The 16,633-nt window shown below is 40.8% G+C and overlaps 2 protein-coding genes across 3 annotated transcripts in view; both read left to right on the forward strand.

The window, feature by feature from the left end:
• Nucleotides 1-5,021, forward strand: part of NAA15 (N-alpha-acetyltransferase 15, NatA auxiliary subunit) — a 45,036-nt gene extending 40,015 nt beyond the window's left edge. Inside the window, exons 19-20 of one of the 2 annotated variants that reach the window (XM_083366962.1) lie at nucleotides 1,619-1,716; nucleotides 1,905-5,021. In XM_083366962.1, the coding sequence (XP_083223088.1) occupies nucleotides 1,619-1,716; nucleotides 1,905-2,105 (299 nt within the window). In that variant the 3' untranslated portion in view covers nucleotides 2,106-5,021. The remainder of the gene's footprint in view (nucleotides 1-1,618; nucleotides 1,717-1,904) is intronic. The other variant, XM_083366963.1, reaches the window with a different exon arrangement.
• A 2,221-nt stretch (nucleotides 5,022-7,242) lies between these two features.
• On the forward strand, nucleotides 7,243-15,662 carry RAB33B (RAB33B, member RAS oncogene family). Its single transcript, XM_083366956.1, has 2 exons — nucleotides 7,243-7,638; nucleotides 10,284-15,662. The coding sequence occupies exons 1-2, from the start codon at nucleotides 7,399-7,401 to the stop codon at nucleotides 10,722-10,724; spliced, it is 681 nt and encodes a 226-aa protein (XP_083223082.1). The 5' UTR covers nucleotides 7,243-7,398; the 3' UTR covers nucleotides 10,725-15,662.
• Nucleotides 15,663-16,633: the final 971 nt, after the last annotated feature.

The raw sequence follows: 16,633 nt of genomic DNA on the forward strand, positions 1-16,633 counted from the left end.
TGAATTTTGATCGCATGACTATGGGGATACTGTAATAGCTGCATGTGTGAAAAATGGGTGTGAGTCCCTTTTTCAGTGATGCTGTAAAATCAAATGGTCACTAAATGAACTGTCATAAGTCAAAGACTACCTGTTGCATGGGTCTTTTAAATTTTTTCTCTCCCCGCCTGTGTGAAGCTCTTCACAGAGGCGAGGAAAGAAGGCCGTGTACATGCTTGGCCCTTGGCAGCCAAAATCCAAACATGCACAGATGCAGAGAGCCTCACAGAGGCAGGAAGAGAAGGACTTTAAACTTTGTGTCCACCTGGATTTCAGCAGCCACAACAGGGAGTGCTGGGATTGCAGTTGTTGAATGAAGTGTCTTATGACCACTTTGCTGAAGGACCAAGACTCTGGTTGCAATTGTGGTTATTAAACAAAGACTACCTATATTGCCCTCTTCTTTGGCTTTAAGAGGCCATAAAATGCATTTTTGATTAGGCATTTAATAAAATGTTATACATTTGTTTTAATTTTTATTGATTTATTCCATTTGTATAGACGCCCAACTCAAACAAGCAACTCTGGGCAGCGAACAGTCATAAAACAATTAAAAATAGTAATAGTATAGTACAAAATATATATGACAGCCAGAAAAAAATAGTCTTTTATGTGTTTATTGTAAACTGCTGAGAGAATTCAGTACCCAAGAATAATATAACAGATATATTCTGATTTGTAATCTACAGAATGATATATGCATTATACGGAAAGGTGAGTATTGGGTTTTAGCCCAAAGTACTTTCACTGGAGTTTGGTTCATTGGATATTTCTGCTGGCAAAAGGGAAAGCCAGTCCTAATCCATTTTTCCTTAATACCGTGGCATCTGCACTCTAAAGCTCTGGAAGGTTGCAGGATCTCCTGGAAAAACATGGTGGTCGTAATTGAACAAACACTCTCTGCCTCAGCTCTAACAATGGGAGCTGCAATGAATTAAAGCCCTACTATTCCCAGAAAAAGGGACGCGGTGGCTCAGTGGGTTAGGACGCTGAGCTTGTCGATCAGAAGGTCAGCAGTTTGGCGGGTCGAATCCCGAGTGCCGCGTAACAGAGTGAGCACCTGTTACTCGTCCCAGCTTCTGCCAACCTAGCAGTTCGAAAGCACATAAAAAATGCAAGAAGAAAAATAGGGACCACTACAGTGGGAAGGTAACAGTGTTCCGTGCGCCTTTGGCATCTAGTCATGCTGGCCACATGACCACGGAGACGTCCTCGGACAAGCGCTGGCTCTTCGGCTTTGAAACGGAGATGAGCACCGGCCCCTAGAGTCGGAAACGACTAGCACACATGTGCGGGGGAACCCTTACCTTTACCTTTACATTCCCAGAAAAGGACATTTTTATCTACACCTAGGCTTTTATAAATAGAGGTGAAAGAAAAAATCAGCCAGCACTTCTTTTCTTGTGTTTGATCATGATTTGTAATTCCTTTGTTGATCTTAAACAGATTGGCTTTGTGGACTGATCTGTGTGCTTAGAACCTGTAGTTGGTGAGAACATAAGAGGGTCGAATATAAAAGTGAATGTTTCAGTGTTATCTAAATGTGTCTGTGGACAAGTATTTTTGTTTCTTCTTTTAGCTGCCAAAATGATATACTATTTGGATTCTACAAGCCAGAAAAGAGCTGTAGAACTGGCAACTTCACTTGATGAATCTCTAGCAAACAGAAATCTTCAGGTAAATTTGATACATAGTCTTCCTATCAGGCAGCCTTTTCAAATTTCAAACAAAATAGCCCATGGAACTACTAACATTTAGCCGTTTTCTACATATAACAATATGCACAACCATCTTAACAGAATTAGCAGTTATCTCAGTTGTTGAAATACAGGATCTTTTAAAACATGTATTTTTTTTCCTTTTAGACATGCATGGAGGTATTGGAAGCATTGAATGATGGTAGCCTAGGAGACTGTAAAGAAGCAATTGAAATGTACAGAGCAAATTGTCATAAGCTTTTCCCATATGCTTTGGCTTTTATGCCTCCTGGATATGAAGAAGATATGAAGATCACAGTTAATGGAGACATATCTGCAGAAACTGAAGAACTGGCCAATGAAATATGAACTTTAAAAGGAGTGGAATGATTTTTGGACTGTATCTGGTGTATAATATTTTTGTCACGCACCTGCTGAATTGTTCTAACTTACAGAGAATGGAAGGAGAAAAAAAGTTGCCTTCAAAGTTTTACTTTTTTTATCCTGCTGACGAAGTATATAATATAAAGTAATGTATGGCTGGAAATAGATGGCTCAATTAAAGAAAATTAAAGAAAAGCTAAGCACTGCTAAAATTGAAAAGTATCCCTTATCTACATACCCAGGTTTTTAAACTAATTTATATGGAATCTGAAGGCTTAACACCCCACTGGAGCAGGTGTGTGGCAGAAATATTACTTTAAATTTGTCTTGTTGAGATAAGTATCTCAGACAGCAAAAATGCTGTTTTAGCACTGGATCTTTTTCACTGAGCACAAAAAGTTGTTGGGGCTTTAGCATCTGACTGATTTTGATACAGAGATGATTCTACCCTTTGAAAGTATGCAATGTGAATCACTATGTGCAAACAAAACCTGCAACACATATTTAATGTAGTTGTAGAGACTGGGACTTAAAATACGAAGCAAAATAACGAAACATAAGGTGTTCAGTAAGCTTGTTGTGTCTCCGAAATTCACTGCACATGATCAGTTTGGTGTTCTTGCACCACAGTTTTTAAATGAAGGAACTGGTTAGAATATATTTTTTTTAATTCAGTTTTGGGGGAAAAAAATTGATGTTTAGATGAGAATGACAACATTGTTGGCTGATTTTTTTAAAAAAAACTGTAATGCAAGAACAGATGAATTATGCACTGTGATGTGGCACCAACTCATTAGAAAGACAGCATGTAGGTTTTCACGTACAGTGAAAATATAAATGATATTCATTCAACTATGGACTGAAATTTTTAAGAGACGAACTCCTGACTGAATTTGACTGATTGAGAGACTAATTGTTTAAAACCTCAGCAGGCCTTGTTCACGTTATGCAGGAAAAAAAAGTGCTGCAGTTTAGATACCTCTGAAACTTTTCCACAGTGTCACAGGTTTGTAATACTTGAAGCCCTACATTTCTAAGAATATATTTCTTGCTCAGTTATTTCAGGCAAGCCCATGACTTTGTAACTTTTAAGGGGCCCAAGATTTTTTTTCAATAACAGACCAGCTTCTTATCCCTGCAGTTACAGATGTAATTTCCTTTGTCAAATATAAGGTACCAAATATAATGCAATAAAATGTTTTGAAAAAGAGTTGTGTGACTATAGAATTTGAAAACTGCTGTCAGGAGATGTAGTGCAAGTTCAAGGTAACATACTATCATAAAAGATTTATATTAGTGTTGGTGAAATCCCACAATGCATAATACGACAGTGTTTGGAGACACTACTCCCCCCCCTTTGCTTTCCTTCAATAAAGCTAACCATAATGACTGCCATTGTGAACAATAATTTGCAACTTGGCAATCATGGGTGCTTGAATTAGTAAATACCTCTGTGAAATATATCCCCACAAAGATAATGCTAATTTATATGAATTAACAAAGTTGCAATCAGAAATCTAAAGTACAGTGTAGGAAATGTTAAAAACAAATGCAAGTATGAAAAATCAAACAGCTAACACTTTGTGATTTTCATTGTTGTACATCTCTTTAGAGATATCATTACTCTTTCTGTGATAAGAACAATTTAAAAGATAAGTATTGACTGATCATTCATCGTCTAGAACCTTCATCTTTTGATATATGTGCATCTAAGAGAACTGTGTGGACCCTGTGGTTAATTGCTCCCTCATTTTCATGGGCCCAGTATATCTGACAAAATCTTCTCTGTGATTAGCCAAAAGATACTGTATTAACTATAGTAATACAAAATGAGAGTCAAAGGGTAAAGCCTCATTTCAAAAACCTTGGTAACTTTATTATTATTGATTGGTTGATTATACAAATTTGTTATTTACCGTTAATTCACAGTAACAAATACTGCCTGTAGCCATGAAACCACACTGCATTCTGCATTTTTTAGCTAAAAACCATACTGACAAAGGATAAGTTTTTATATGAGGGTTAATTTGAACCCTTTTTCTTCCTCCAATGATAGTTGATAATTTAAAATGATCAGATATCTCAAATTCTGTTGCAACTCTTTCCAAGCTGTCATTTCATTTATACTTACAATAAAGGGTATATTATAGCCCTGGCTTTTTATAGGCTACAATTTCATCAAGACAGACAAATTTCCAGTAAGTTTAAAACAAATTTAATGTCTTTAAGTTTTTTAAAAGAAAAAAGGTCCCTAAGGATTCATAACATTTTTTATAAAATTAGAAACTATAGTTACAAAAAATGCTGTTTCCTCCCATTTTGCAGAAATACTAATATTTGCAATATTGTTATTTGAAATGAAGATTAGATTTCCCAAAGTAATTTAAAATTGAGATAAATCATCTCATAATTATTTAATATTCTTGGGAACCAGAGATCAAATTAAATTCAAGGTTATCTCCTCAGATAAATAAGGTATATATAAGAAAAATTCCATTCTTGATAATGCTTGTATAATCACCTTCATAGGGAAAATAATCCCTAGTTTAAAGTTAACTGCAACTGATAAGAATGTATGTATATAAAGTGTAGTGGAATGGTCTAGTGTTCAAATATAAAATTCTAAGTTTTAGGTTCTTGCGCTACAGCTCTGATAAATACAAATATTGTCATTGTGGCTATGTGCAAATCATAATGAAAAGATTAAGACTTTGGATTGTTACACTTCAAAGATTTGAATAATGAAAAAGCTGCCTGTCCATCCAGGTGGTAGTATCTACTCTTTACCATTGGATGGGTCATTTAAGCTAGGTCTGAGTTGGTCACTACACGAATAAAGACCATCAGGAAATCCCTGTGAATTATGGTAAGTTTGATATTCAGAGGAGTATCCCAAAAGGAAATGATTGCTATGTTGTTACCAAGAAACAAGTTGCCAGGAATTAAGCTTAATTTAAAGGAAATCCGTTTTTACTTAAAAGATTAACTATGTTAAAATTACACATTATAATTGGTAGAAGGCATCTTGTTTTTGCTCTTACTGCAATGAAACAAATGGGATGAGGAGGAAAAATGCAAGGACTAATTCATAATTATAGGAGCTGATTGTTGTTCTTGGTGACAAATTGCCAGAACTGTTCTGGCATCACTGTTCCCAGAATGCTCCACCACTGTTCCTAGTGTTAGTGTGCCATAAGCTTTATATCACATGCTAAATCTGTACAATACTTTTCGCAGTTACTACTTTATGGATTAATACTGTGATTATGATATCTTGTCAAAAACAAAACCTAAGGCAAATACAAGCTGCTGCCGGCCGACAACTAATATCCGAGGGTATAGATGTAACCACTACGAAGCACTCCCTACGAATACAGCAGTTCCTCTCCAAGATCACCTAATCCCAGCCCCCAAATACTACTAACGTTTTACTTCGGGAGTAATAGTTGATCATGTAGGATCAGAATACATCTCATCCTTTTCTTGACAAGGTGAAGGTTCTTAGACCACTGAAATCAGACCATTCAGGAGAGTTTGTAAGCAATGAAATTAAAATTGTTTTGCCCCTCTCTTAAGTCTTCCGGAACCTCCAAATAATCAGGCTGACAGTGTGGGCCCTGGACAATTCAAGGGTGTTTTAAAGGCACCGGATGACTTGTTGAGTTACTTCCGTGCTACGTTTTTTGTTCCTTCCATTCTCTCTCTCACTTCTTTGCGCATGTCTACTTGCACAAACATAGTCCACAGCGCACAGCAATAGCAAATAAATTTTTAAAAGCCATTGTAAATAAATAGCAAAGCTAAAGAACACTTTCAACGATCACATTTCCCGTATTCCTTCCCCCCCCCACAACATAGTTTATTGATTCAACCACAATTGGCTTGGTTCTCATCATACCCTAGCCCAGGGGTAGGCAACCTCGGCTCTTTTATGACGCGTGGACTTCAACTCCCAGAATTCCTGAGCCAGCTATGCTGGCTCAGGAATTCTGGGAGTTGAAGTCCACGCGTCATAAAAGAGCCGAGGTTGCCGACCCCTGCCCTAGCCATAAAGCTCAGTTTACACTGGCTGCGTTCGTGTGATATTACGTTTAGACATGGGAGTAACCAAACAAGTATTTCCTTACACCCATTTCTTGCTTCTCCAAATTTAGGCGTTGCTCGAATTCAACGGCAGGCGCTTACTTAGTAGCATTGCACAGCAAGAGTCCCGAATCCCAGTGCTGGGCCAGAGCCCGCTTTGAACCGGGCCGCGAGACGGAAGACGAGCGCGCTTGCGCGCCCAGCTCCTATTTAGGCGAGTGGCCGGCACGCGCGCCACCCGCCGCTCACACAGAACCGTTTCCTCTCCCTCCCCGCCCCCCCCCCACCTCCGGAAAGGTTGGGGATCCCTGCTCTACAGCAGGGTTTTCCAACCTTGGCAATGTTTAGACGGCTGGACTTCATCTCCCAGAATTCCCCCAGCCAGCATGGCTGGCTGGGGAATTCTGGAAGTTGAAGTCCAGCCGTCTTAACATTGCCAAGGTTGGGAAACGCTGCTCTACAGCAGCGTTTCCCAACCTTAGGAACTTGAAGATGCGTGGACTTCAACTCCCAGAATTCCCCAGCCAGCTATTCGGGACTCTTGCTGTGCAATGCTGCTAGTAAGCGCCTGCCGTTGAATCCGAGCAACGCCTAAATTTGGAGAAGTAAGAAATGGGTGTAAGGAAATACTTGTTTGGTTACTCCCATGTCTAAACGTAATATCACACGAACGCAGCCAGTGTAAACTGAGCTTTATGGCTAGGGCAGGGGTCGGCAACCTCGGCTCTTTTATGACTCGTGGACTTCAACTCCCAGAATTCCTGAGCCAGCTATGCTGGCTGGGGAATTCTGGGAGTTGAAGTCCACGCATCTTCAAGTTCCTAAGGTTGGGAAACGCTGCTCTACAGCACCAGATGGGAGAAAAGGCGCTAAATCTCTACAACCCGCATCTGACCACCAGGGATTCGCCCACCCCGGCGCCCCCGCCTTCCCGGCGAAGGACCCCTCCCCCGTCCTCCGCCTCCTCTCGCGGTATCTTAAAGGCTCGTCGCGGCCGCTCTTCCGATGAGGAGGGAGTGCCTGGAGCGTCGCCCCGCCCCCTGGGTGGCTGCGTGGCTGCCGGTGGCGGCAATCGCTGAGGCAAAGCTTCCAGCCCCGGGCCGAGTTTCTCTGACCGCCCGCTTTCCCCCCTCCCCTCTCCGCTGGGCGGGCCCGAGGGCCTCGCGGAGGGAGCGGGAGGAAGAGGCCGCGTCCGATGGCGGCCGAGGTGGAGGCGTCGCTGGAGCTGAGTCTGTCGGGCAGTTACGCGGGTGCCGGGTCCTGGCCGGCCGCGCGCTCCCGCATTTTCAAGATCATCGTGATCGGCGACTCCAACGTGGGGAAGACGTGCCTCACCTACCGCTTCTGCGCGGGCCGCTTTCCCGAGCGTACGGAAGCGACGATCGGGGTAGATTTCCGCGAGCGAGCCGTCGACATCGACGACGAGAGAATCAAGGTGAGCGGAGGCTGCGGCCGCTTCTGGTGGTGCTCTCCTTTTTTTTTGCCTCGCCGTCGGCGCGGGTTCGCCAGGGCGGATAAAACCCGGGGCGGGAAAAGTTCCGGTGGGCCGGGAGAATCCTCGGCTTGGCTGGCGGAAGGAAGAGCGGAAAGCTTGAGATGGGAGCCAGCGATCCTGCTGGTGATGATAGCCCTTATTCTGCTACGGTGGGTGAGGATGGCACAGGTTTACCTCACGTGGTAGAAGAGGAAAGGCAATTGGTTCTACTTGTGTCTCGCCCTTTTTTATTTATTTTTTTTAATTTTAATTCCATTTATATCCCTTCTCCGAAGACTCAGGGCGGCTTACAAGCTTAGCACAGCGTTTCCCAACCTTAGGAACTTGAAGATGCGTGGACTTCAACTCCCAGAATTCCCCACCCAGCATAGCTGGCTGGGGAATTCTGGGAGTTGAAGTCCACGCATCTTCAAGTTCCTAAGGTTGGGAAACGCTGCCCTAGCCCAGGGGTAGGCAACCTCGGCTCTTTTATGACGCGTGGACTTCAACTCCCAGAATTCCTGAGCCAGCATAGCTGGCTGGGGAATTCTGGGAGTTGAAGTCCACGCATCTTCAAGTTCCTAAGGTTGGGAAACGCTGCCCTAGCCCAGGGGTAGGCAACCTCGGCTCTTTTATGACGCGTGGACTTCAACTCCCAGAATTCCTGAGCCAGCATAGCTGGCTGGGGAATTCTGGGAGTTGAAGTCCACACATCTTCAAGTTCCTAAGGTTGGGAAACGCTGCCCTAGCCCAGGGGTAGGCAACCTCGGCTCTTTTATGACGTGTGGACTTCAACTCCCAGAATTCCTGAGCCAGCATAGCTGGCTCAGGAATTCTGGGAGTTGAAGTCCACGCGTCATAAAAGAGCCGAGGTTGCCGACCCCTGCCCTAGCCATAAAGCTCAGTTTACACTGGCTGCGTTCGTGTGATATTACGTTTAGACATGGGAGTAACCAAACAAGTATTTCCTTACACCCATTTCTTGCTTCTCCAAATTTAGGCGTTGCTCGGATTCAACGGCAGGCGCTTACTTAGTAGCATTGCACAGCAAGAGTCCCGAATCCCAGTGCTGGGCCAGAGCCCGCTTTGAACCGGGCCGCAAGACGGAAGACGAGCGCGCTTGCGCGCCCAGCTCCCATTTAGGCGAGTGGCCGGCACGCGCGCCACCCGCCGCTCACGCAGAACCGTTTCCTCTCCCTCCCCGCCCCCCCCAATCCGGAAAGGTTGGGGATCCCTTAGCAGTAGCCTTCATTCTAGGTATATGCCTGCTTATTAGGGCTTTCACACACACACACCCCAAGCGGCATTATTACATTACATTATTACATTATTACAAAGTCACCTTTTCCTTGATTTACCTTGTGGTCATTTTCAACACAGACCAAACGATAAATTCGGTATTACTTGGGAAATGGAGATGGCCCGATGCAGTGGTTTTCGACCTTTTTTTTTCCACTGACAGTGCCTTAAATGTGGGCCCCCCTCTTCCATTGCCTGCCACTGTATTTGTCCCAAGAATGCACAGCAGCGATGGGTGGAATTACTGGATAAAGGGGAATTTATAAAGACCTACAACCTTAGAAAATGGTTTCTTGTCAAAAGACAACTTTTTGCAATTACAAGTTCAGTCGAAGGTATTCATAGATCAACAATTTCCAATTTTTAAAATTTACTATTGTGTATTCTTTATTTTTATTTAATTTATATAGTTGTCCATCTCGCATGCATGACCCTAAGTGGCTCATTAAATTTATGTAATCTAACAACAATGGCCTTGTCAATTCCTGGTTAGGTCACTGCAGTGTGCTCTAATGGAGCTACCTTGAAAAGCAAAACTCTAGCTGGTCCAAAATACAGCAGATTATTTGTTGGCAGGAAGAAGTTGTAATTCTAATGTAAACCCAGCACTGCAGGCTCTGCATTGGTTACAGGTAGACTTCTCTGTACAATTCAGAATGCTAATTTAATCTGGCTTTGTATCCTGGTAGTTGCAGGAACACTAACTTCAATTAGATCCTACCCATTCAATGTCACAAAGGTGCTTTTTTCACAAGGCAACTGGACTTTCTTGTTTTTCTTTGAAGATGTTTCGCTTCTCATTCAAGAAGCTTCTTCAGCTCTGACTGGATGGTGGGGAATGGCAGGATTTATACTCCTTGCAGACAGCCATTCCCCATCATCCAATCAGAGCTGAAGAAGCTTCTTGAATGAGAAGCGAAATGTCTTCAACGAAAAGCAAGAAAGTCCAGTTGCCTTGTGAAGAAAGCACCTATGGGACAACCATGACCTGGATGACTGAGGATCTCCATAGACATTTACTCATTCAATGTGTCTGCCTTAAGTTGGGATGCTGAAGTTTCCTTTGCCACAGATGCTCTGGGCAGCCCCTTACCAAAATTCCAGACAATTCCATCATTCCCAACCTTTAGAAAAATATTAAAAACTTAAAACATTAATATAAATTATATTGAAAATATGTTTTTATTTAGGCAGGTACTGTAAATATGCTATCATCAGTTGTCCATTTGAAGTTTGGATTGATTGATGTATATATGTATGTATTATGTTCTTTCTCTTATTCCTGTTTGTCCATTTCTCACCTCTAGATCCAGCTCTGGGATACAGCAGGACAGGAACGTTTTAGGAAGAGCATGGTGCAGCATTATTACAGGAATGTACATGCAGTTGTGTTTGTATATGATATGACAAATATTGCTAGCTTTCACAGTTTGCCACTGTGGATTGAAGAGTGCAAGCAACACTTGTTCACCAATGATATACCCCGGATTTTGGTTGGAAACAAATGCGATCTGAGGAATGCGATTCAGGTGCCTACAGATGTGGCTCAGAAATTTGCTGACACTTATGGTATGCCACTATTTGAAACTTCTGCCAAAAACCCAAATGACAATGATCATGTGGAAGCCATATTTTTGACATTGGCTCATAAGCTGAAGAGCCACAAGCCACTCATGCTTAGTCAGTTACCAGATAATACAGTTCACTTGAAACCAGCATCAAAACCTACAATGACATGTTGGTGTTAACTTGCAGTATATTTGCATTTAACATTGTATTATTCTCTTTGCCAGTGCTTTAAGAATGCAATGTTTTGATTTAATAAGAATTATCTTCTGCTAGGCACTTTATTCAGTCGTTTCATATGTAGAAGTTTAGTATGTGCACTTGGTAAGCTGCAGCATCTAAATGAATGACAAAGTTTAGGGAACTGTTTTTTGTTTTTAGGGAATTTTTTAATCTGTACAAATAGATTGTTTTACAGAAAAAATGGTCTCTTAGTTTTTAGAGCTTTTCTCCAATACAGTGTGGATATTTAAGAATGTATTAAATCAGATCTCTGCCTTTATTGTTCAGTTTAAGAATACTATTTTTCTATGGAGGCCCAAAAATCAGTTTAAAATTATAATCCTAGTTATTTGGTACATAATTTTATGAAATACAACAGAAGAAAGGTTCATTATGAATAAAGTATTAGAAATCTTTCCCCTCCACTTCTTTCCTTTTAAAATTTTAAAATTTTTTAAAATTTTAAGTTCATTAATTTTAGAAATATGTATACAGTGATTTTTTTCTATTTTAATTTCTGATTGTATTGCTTGTATTGAATGTTCCAAACTTTTTCTGTTTTGCATATAATCAGGAACAAGTAATGGTTATTCCCACTATAGTGTTCCATATAATTGTTACATTTTTCAAGATAAAGAGGAAAAGAATGTGAATCTCCTGCATATTATTGGAAATAATACCGAAAATTGTAGCTTATTTGCTTGTAAGATGGTTTCGTTGCTCTAGAGGCACAGCTAGTATCGTGTTTCCCCACAAGTAAGACCCAGTCTTACTTTCTTTTGAGCTCTCAAATAAGCACTAGGGCTTACTTTTGGGTAGGGCTTACTTTTACCAGTACTAGCAGGCCTTGAGCGCATGGGGCGGGGCTTGTGCATGGGGTAGAGATGCAACGTGGTGGCAAGACGTGGCGGACCAAGTACCAGGGAGGGCAGGGCACGTGCCCTTCTCGTGCCAGTCTAGTCTCTGCAGCCCAGGATGGCTGTGCTGGGCAGCAGCGGGAAGAGCACCGAGGTGGGGGTGGCCAGGGCGACGTTCCTCCAGCTGAAGCAGGGAGGCCTTTGCCCCGGGAAGGCCGCCTTCCTGGCCAGGCCGGACCCACCTGAGAGGTGAATGGAGAGGCGGCAGCCCAGGACGGAAGTGGCAGGTGGAGCACCAGAGGGTCGGGGAGGGATCTTGCCACCTGTTTTGGAGCTCCATCGCAGTTCTTTGCTGCTACAGAGCTTGCCACACCACCACCCAGATGCCCTCACTTGCCTCAGGAATTTCAGGTCTTTATTTACCTGACTTCCAGCCTTGTCCCATTTCTCTTTCATGCTCCTCCACTGCCATGTGCAGGAAAACAAAAGTTTCTTTTTTGGGGGGGGGAGAAGGTCAATTAACCAATTCCAACCAATTTTTTTTCCAAAAATAAAAATTGTCCCACCCAACTTTTTCTGGTTTTTTTCCTAGGGCTTCTCCAGTTAGGGTTGTGGGGGAGTGAGGGTTAGGGTTACCATATGCATGGGAGGCCTGGCTACGGCCTTGCATGGGTCAGATGGGATCCGCCAAGCCTCATGACATTGCTGCATTGGGTGCGATGTGGCAAATGGCCATGGCTGGCCGAAACTGGCTGCGGAACAAGCCAAGCGGTGGTAAGGGACTGGTATACCGCTGGTTAGCAGGGCACCTATATTAATAGACTGTATTAGAAGCTTTTTGCAGTATTGCTAGTATTAGACATGTTATGTGCCTCCTAACAAGCCAAAATATGAGCCTTGATTTGAAGATGAAAAATGGAAGATAGACTTCCAAATTAAAGGATTTAACTTCGCAGAATTGATAGCATATTTAATGAATCATAAACAAGTGCTAGCCAAAATTGTCTGTTTCCTTCCATTTATTTTAAAATAGTTGAAACAGCAACATCTTACAAAGATACCAATGCTTATATCATTTAACAATTAAAATGTGTAAGGGACAGCATAAAATGGGGAAAGAAGAAATCAATATAAAATTCATGTTCAGAAATTTCTGAAAGGGCTCTTTAAAACTTTGTTATTGATCTAAGGGGCTTCAATGATTTTGCACATAAATGCTCCTCCTGGGAAAGACTGAAGAGATGAGCAGGCTATCTGGTGATCATTGCATAAGTTGCACAACTTTAAATTCTTCTCTTTTGGCAGGCAGAGATCATGGTGCATGCTTTCAGCTCACCGCTCAAGCAGAGCTTTGGATTTTTATAGAGATCATAGGTAGATAATCGGCAACTTTCTGTTTAAAGTAGCCATTTGTATAAGTTTTTATTGGTTAGCTAGATTTATTTCTGTATTTTTGTAGTCATAAAATGATTCTAGGAAAAAGACATTCTCTGTTGGATGAAATCCAACAATGGCTAGAGTTTCTTTTCTGGCTACAGCTGTTCCTAGACATTCAGTAGGCTTGAGATATGTTGTGCAGGACACATTGGGCAAATGAAAGGTCCAACTCATCTCAGCAACTTTACTAGACACTGCTGCTCTCTGTAGGAATATACGATTGGATTTCGTTGTTGTTTATGATGCCTCACTAACACTGTGCTTGACTCTTGGGAAAACAAAAACCCATTTATATATCATTTTGCATTTGTACTTTTCTTTAATTTGAAAGGAAAACCAAAGCAGCTAATAATTGGAATAGTGCTTATTATTTGAACTGTTAGCAAGTACAGCAATAGAAATTTGGCCCAGGGAGAGGAGCTATCCTTTGAAACAAAATGTTGATTAATTAGTTATGATTATAACATTTTACTAATTGGTCCACCTGAATGTGAATTGTGTAGCGATTTATTCCTGTCTGTTCAATATGTTTATTTATACATAATGTTCCACTTGTCCTGTGTTCAATTTTGGGTTAGATTAATGTTTTGGGAGCACAAGCCATGAGACAATGGAATTTTAATGAAAGAAAATAGTATCAGTGTTATTTATTAATGCTTAGAAGAACAATGGCCTAATTATCACTAACTTGTAACGTCTGTTCCTCAACAATGAAAATTCTTAAAAGTGTTTATCTTTTGTACTCATTAGGGTAACTACAAAAGTTAAATATAGTTATACTATTAGGTGGTCAAATTATATGTATTCTATTGCAAGTTAATATACTGTTGTATAAGACTGTAACATTTCAGATTATAAAATATGTTGATTGCACCTTAAATAGAATAAAATACAGAGAATGCAGTACATTTGCATGGTTGGCCAAATGTGTAAATGGATTGTGTTCAGAATTTTTAGATTTCCCCCCCCCTCCTCATGTGTGTACTATTTATTTGCATAGCAAATACGGAAGGCTTTTTATGCTTGAAATAAGGGATTTTTGTAATAATCACTTTAAGCCTTAATTATAGTTTTGATTTACATACTGTCCAGGAATAATCTTTTTTAAGAGCTTTAATGAAATGTTCTTAAAATATTTTTCAAATGAGATCACACTTTAGAGAAGTTACCCGCCTACTTCATATGCATAATCCATGTTTTTAAAAAGTGTAGAAGTTTCACTAATGATGTAAGACGGGTGTCAAACTAGCCACATCACATGACGTGTTGCGACATATTGCAACTTTTTTCCCCTTGCCGGGGTGGGTGTGGCTTCTGTGTGACACATCTGGCCTGTGGGCCGGGAGTTTAACACCCTTGATGTAAGAGCTTCATTACCTCTTAGTAAAAACCTTTGAAATTGTTACTTTCAACTAATATAAATAACAGTATCATAATATTGATAAAGTTCAACTTTATAACATTATTTCAGGACAATTTATTTTTATAGGATTACCATACAGATACTGTTTTTAATGCAAGTGATTTGTAGGGTTTTTTTCCTCTAACATAATTTGCTTTACTTTCCCCTTTAAATGAAGGATCACCTGTCAAACTAGTACAGCATTTTAAATCAATAAATGCTACCAAATAAAATTCCTTTTCTGTAGCCTGTTTTCACTATGTTTGATTGCAAATAAGCAGTTCGTTACTCTACCAGTGAATATTAGAGATTAAAGATATGAATAATATTTTTGTTGAAACTTCCATCCTTGAAATGACTATATATTTTTGAGGACTTTGCATTGAGCTTGCAACAAAATTTAGCTGTTTCAAAAAACTTGTAACTGGTTTGCTTTTTTTTTAAAAGCAGACTTTCCAGCTTAATCAGTATAAAGCAGCAACCATCAATTACATCTTTGCCATTCCATGTTTGGACCAGGCCTATGCAACTTGTAGATGGGGAATGGCTACATGATAAATTACAAAAACCCATACACAGCAATGAAATAACTGGCACACCAAACAACTACCCAATCAATATGTGGTGGCTTGCACAGCACATGCTATGGAGTGGCATGGCACTGAAGTTGGTGGCATGGTTAACGTTTGGAGGCACTCGGCAGCACCTCATTTGATTTTGGTTGAATTTTCAGCATACATGATAAAATAACTGAAGATTATGTTGCTTTGTATGTTAATGAGTTGCCATCTTGTGCTGCTGAACATGTATGTTCTGTCTCAAGCTCTCTGTGCACATGTCTGCATACATATGTATACTATGTAACATTTCTTTGCCTGGTGTAAGCTTTTCAGATAACATTTGCTGTGCTGATTGTCGAGCAAGGGATTTTATTTTTTCCACAATTGTTTACTCTGTGCAGTAATGTTAACAATACTTCATAAACTCCTATAACAACAGAAAAAGTCTTCATACTGAAGAGTAATTTTGTATTGGCTGGCGTGGGTTTTTCTTGTTCTTTCTGAGGACTTGATTTCCTGCTTCTGTGACAGAGGTCAATGCCTATTTTAACCTCTAAAGAGGCACTAATGAAAAGAATTGGAAGTAGTCACTTTGATTTCTGTGTCTTAGCTAAGTAAGCAAATTAAAACATCCCGCTGCTGCGAACCATGGAAAATTCTGTCCCATGAGGATTTGTTTAAAACTACTCCAAAATGTTTTAAAGATATTTGGATGGCTTGTTTTTATACACATCAGCTGGCTGGTAGCAGTCAGCATGGACTGTTGCTTCACCTGCTCTTGTGCTGCCAGAACGACAAGCAGGGGTGTAATATCCAGTTCCTCTGGTCAGTTGCAATGTCATGAGAGCCTGGCCCTCTTCCCCTACTATGGTCTTAAAGCATAACAATTTTAAAGGTCCTCGCTTGTCTGAGGCAGGCAGTACATCTCTTGAATAGGATTGCCTTTTACCTCCAAGGAGACCCATAGACAGAGTCTTATACTTTCTCTCAAGGACACTTATTTCACAACAGTTGTTTATATGTCCTTATCAGTGAATAAATGTTACCACTTTGAAAAGAATTGCTGGGCATGGGAGACTATTCAGAACACGTGCTCAAAGAGTTGGCCATGAGCAAATGTCAAGGACAATTTCATCTGTCAGGAGGCTAGGACTAAACCAATCAGTTTGCCCCAGCTGCTCCTCCCCATAGGACAATTTCTCTGGATTTTATCACATTATATTCCAAAGATATACAATCATTTGGGGATCATGGATTTGTTTACCAAGAAGATTCATTTGTTTCTTGCAATGGGATCTACATTCTGGAGCTTGCGCAGCTTGTTGTAGACCACACGTTTTTATATAGTAGTCAGAAAATCTTAGCTTGTGATTCTGAATTTACATCCAAGTTTTGAAAGCACTGCTTCCACTGGGAATTTGTATTCATTTTTCTTCGTCTGAAATCTAATGGGTAATTGGAAAAGATAAATTATTTGAACGTTATTTTGCTATGTCTTACTTGCAGGACAAACGCAAGTTACAAAGTTATGGTGGTACTTAAGCCTGGTCCCTGAAGTCACAGCAGTTGTGGTGCCCCTGTGGTCACATGATCAAAATTCAGTCACTTGGTAG

The sequence above is a fragment of the Vipera ursinii genome, assembly GCF_947247035.1.
Source record: "Vipera ursinii genome assembly, chromosome: 7".
Taxonomy (NCBI): Eukaryota; Metazoa; Chordata; class Lepidosauria; order Squamata; family Viperidae; genus Vipera; species Vipera ursinii.

What these genes read in the sequence shown, in the direction of transcription:
- RAB33B (XM_083366956.1), top strand. Translation starts at nt 7,399, where the DNA reads ATGGCGGCCGAGGTGGAGGCGTCGCTGGAGCTGAGTCTGTCGGGCAGT. An exon ending in TCGACGACGAGAGAATCAAG is followed by an intron (nt 7,639 to 10,283) that starts GTGAGCGGAGGC and finishes TCTCACCTCTAG; the next exon opens with ATCCAGCTCTGGGATACAGC.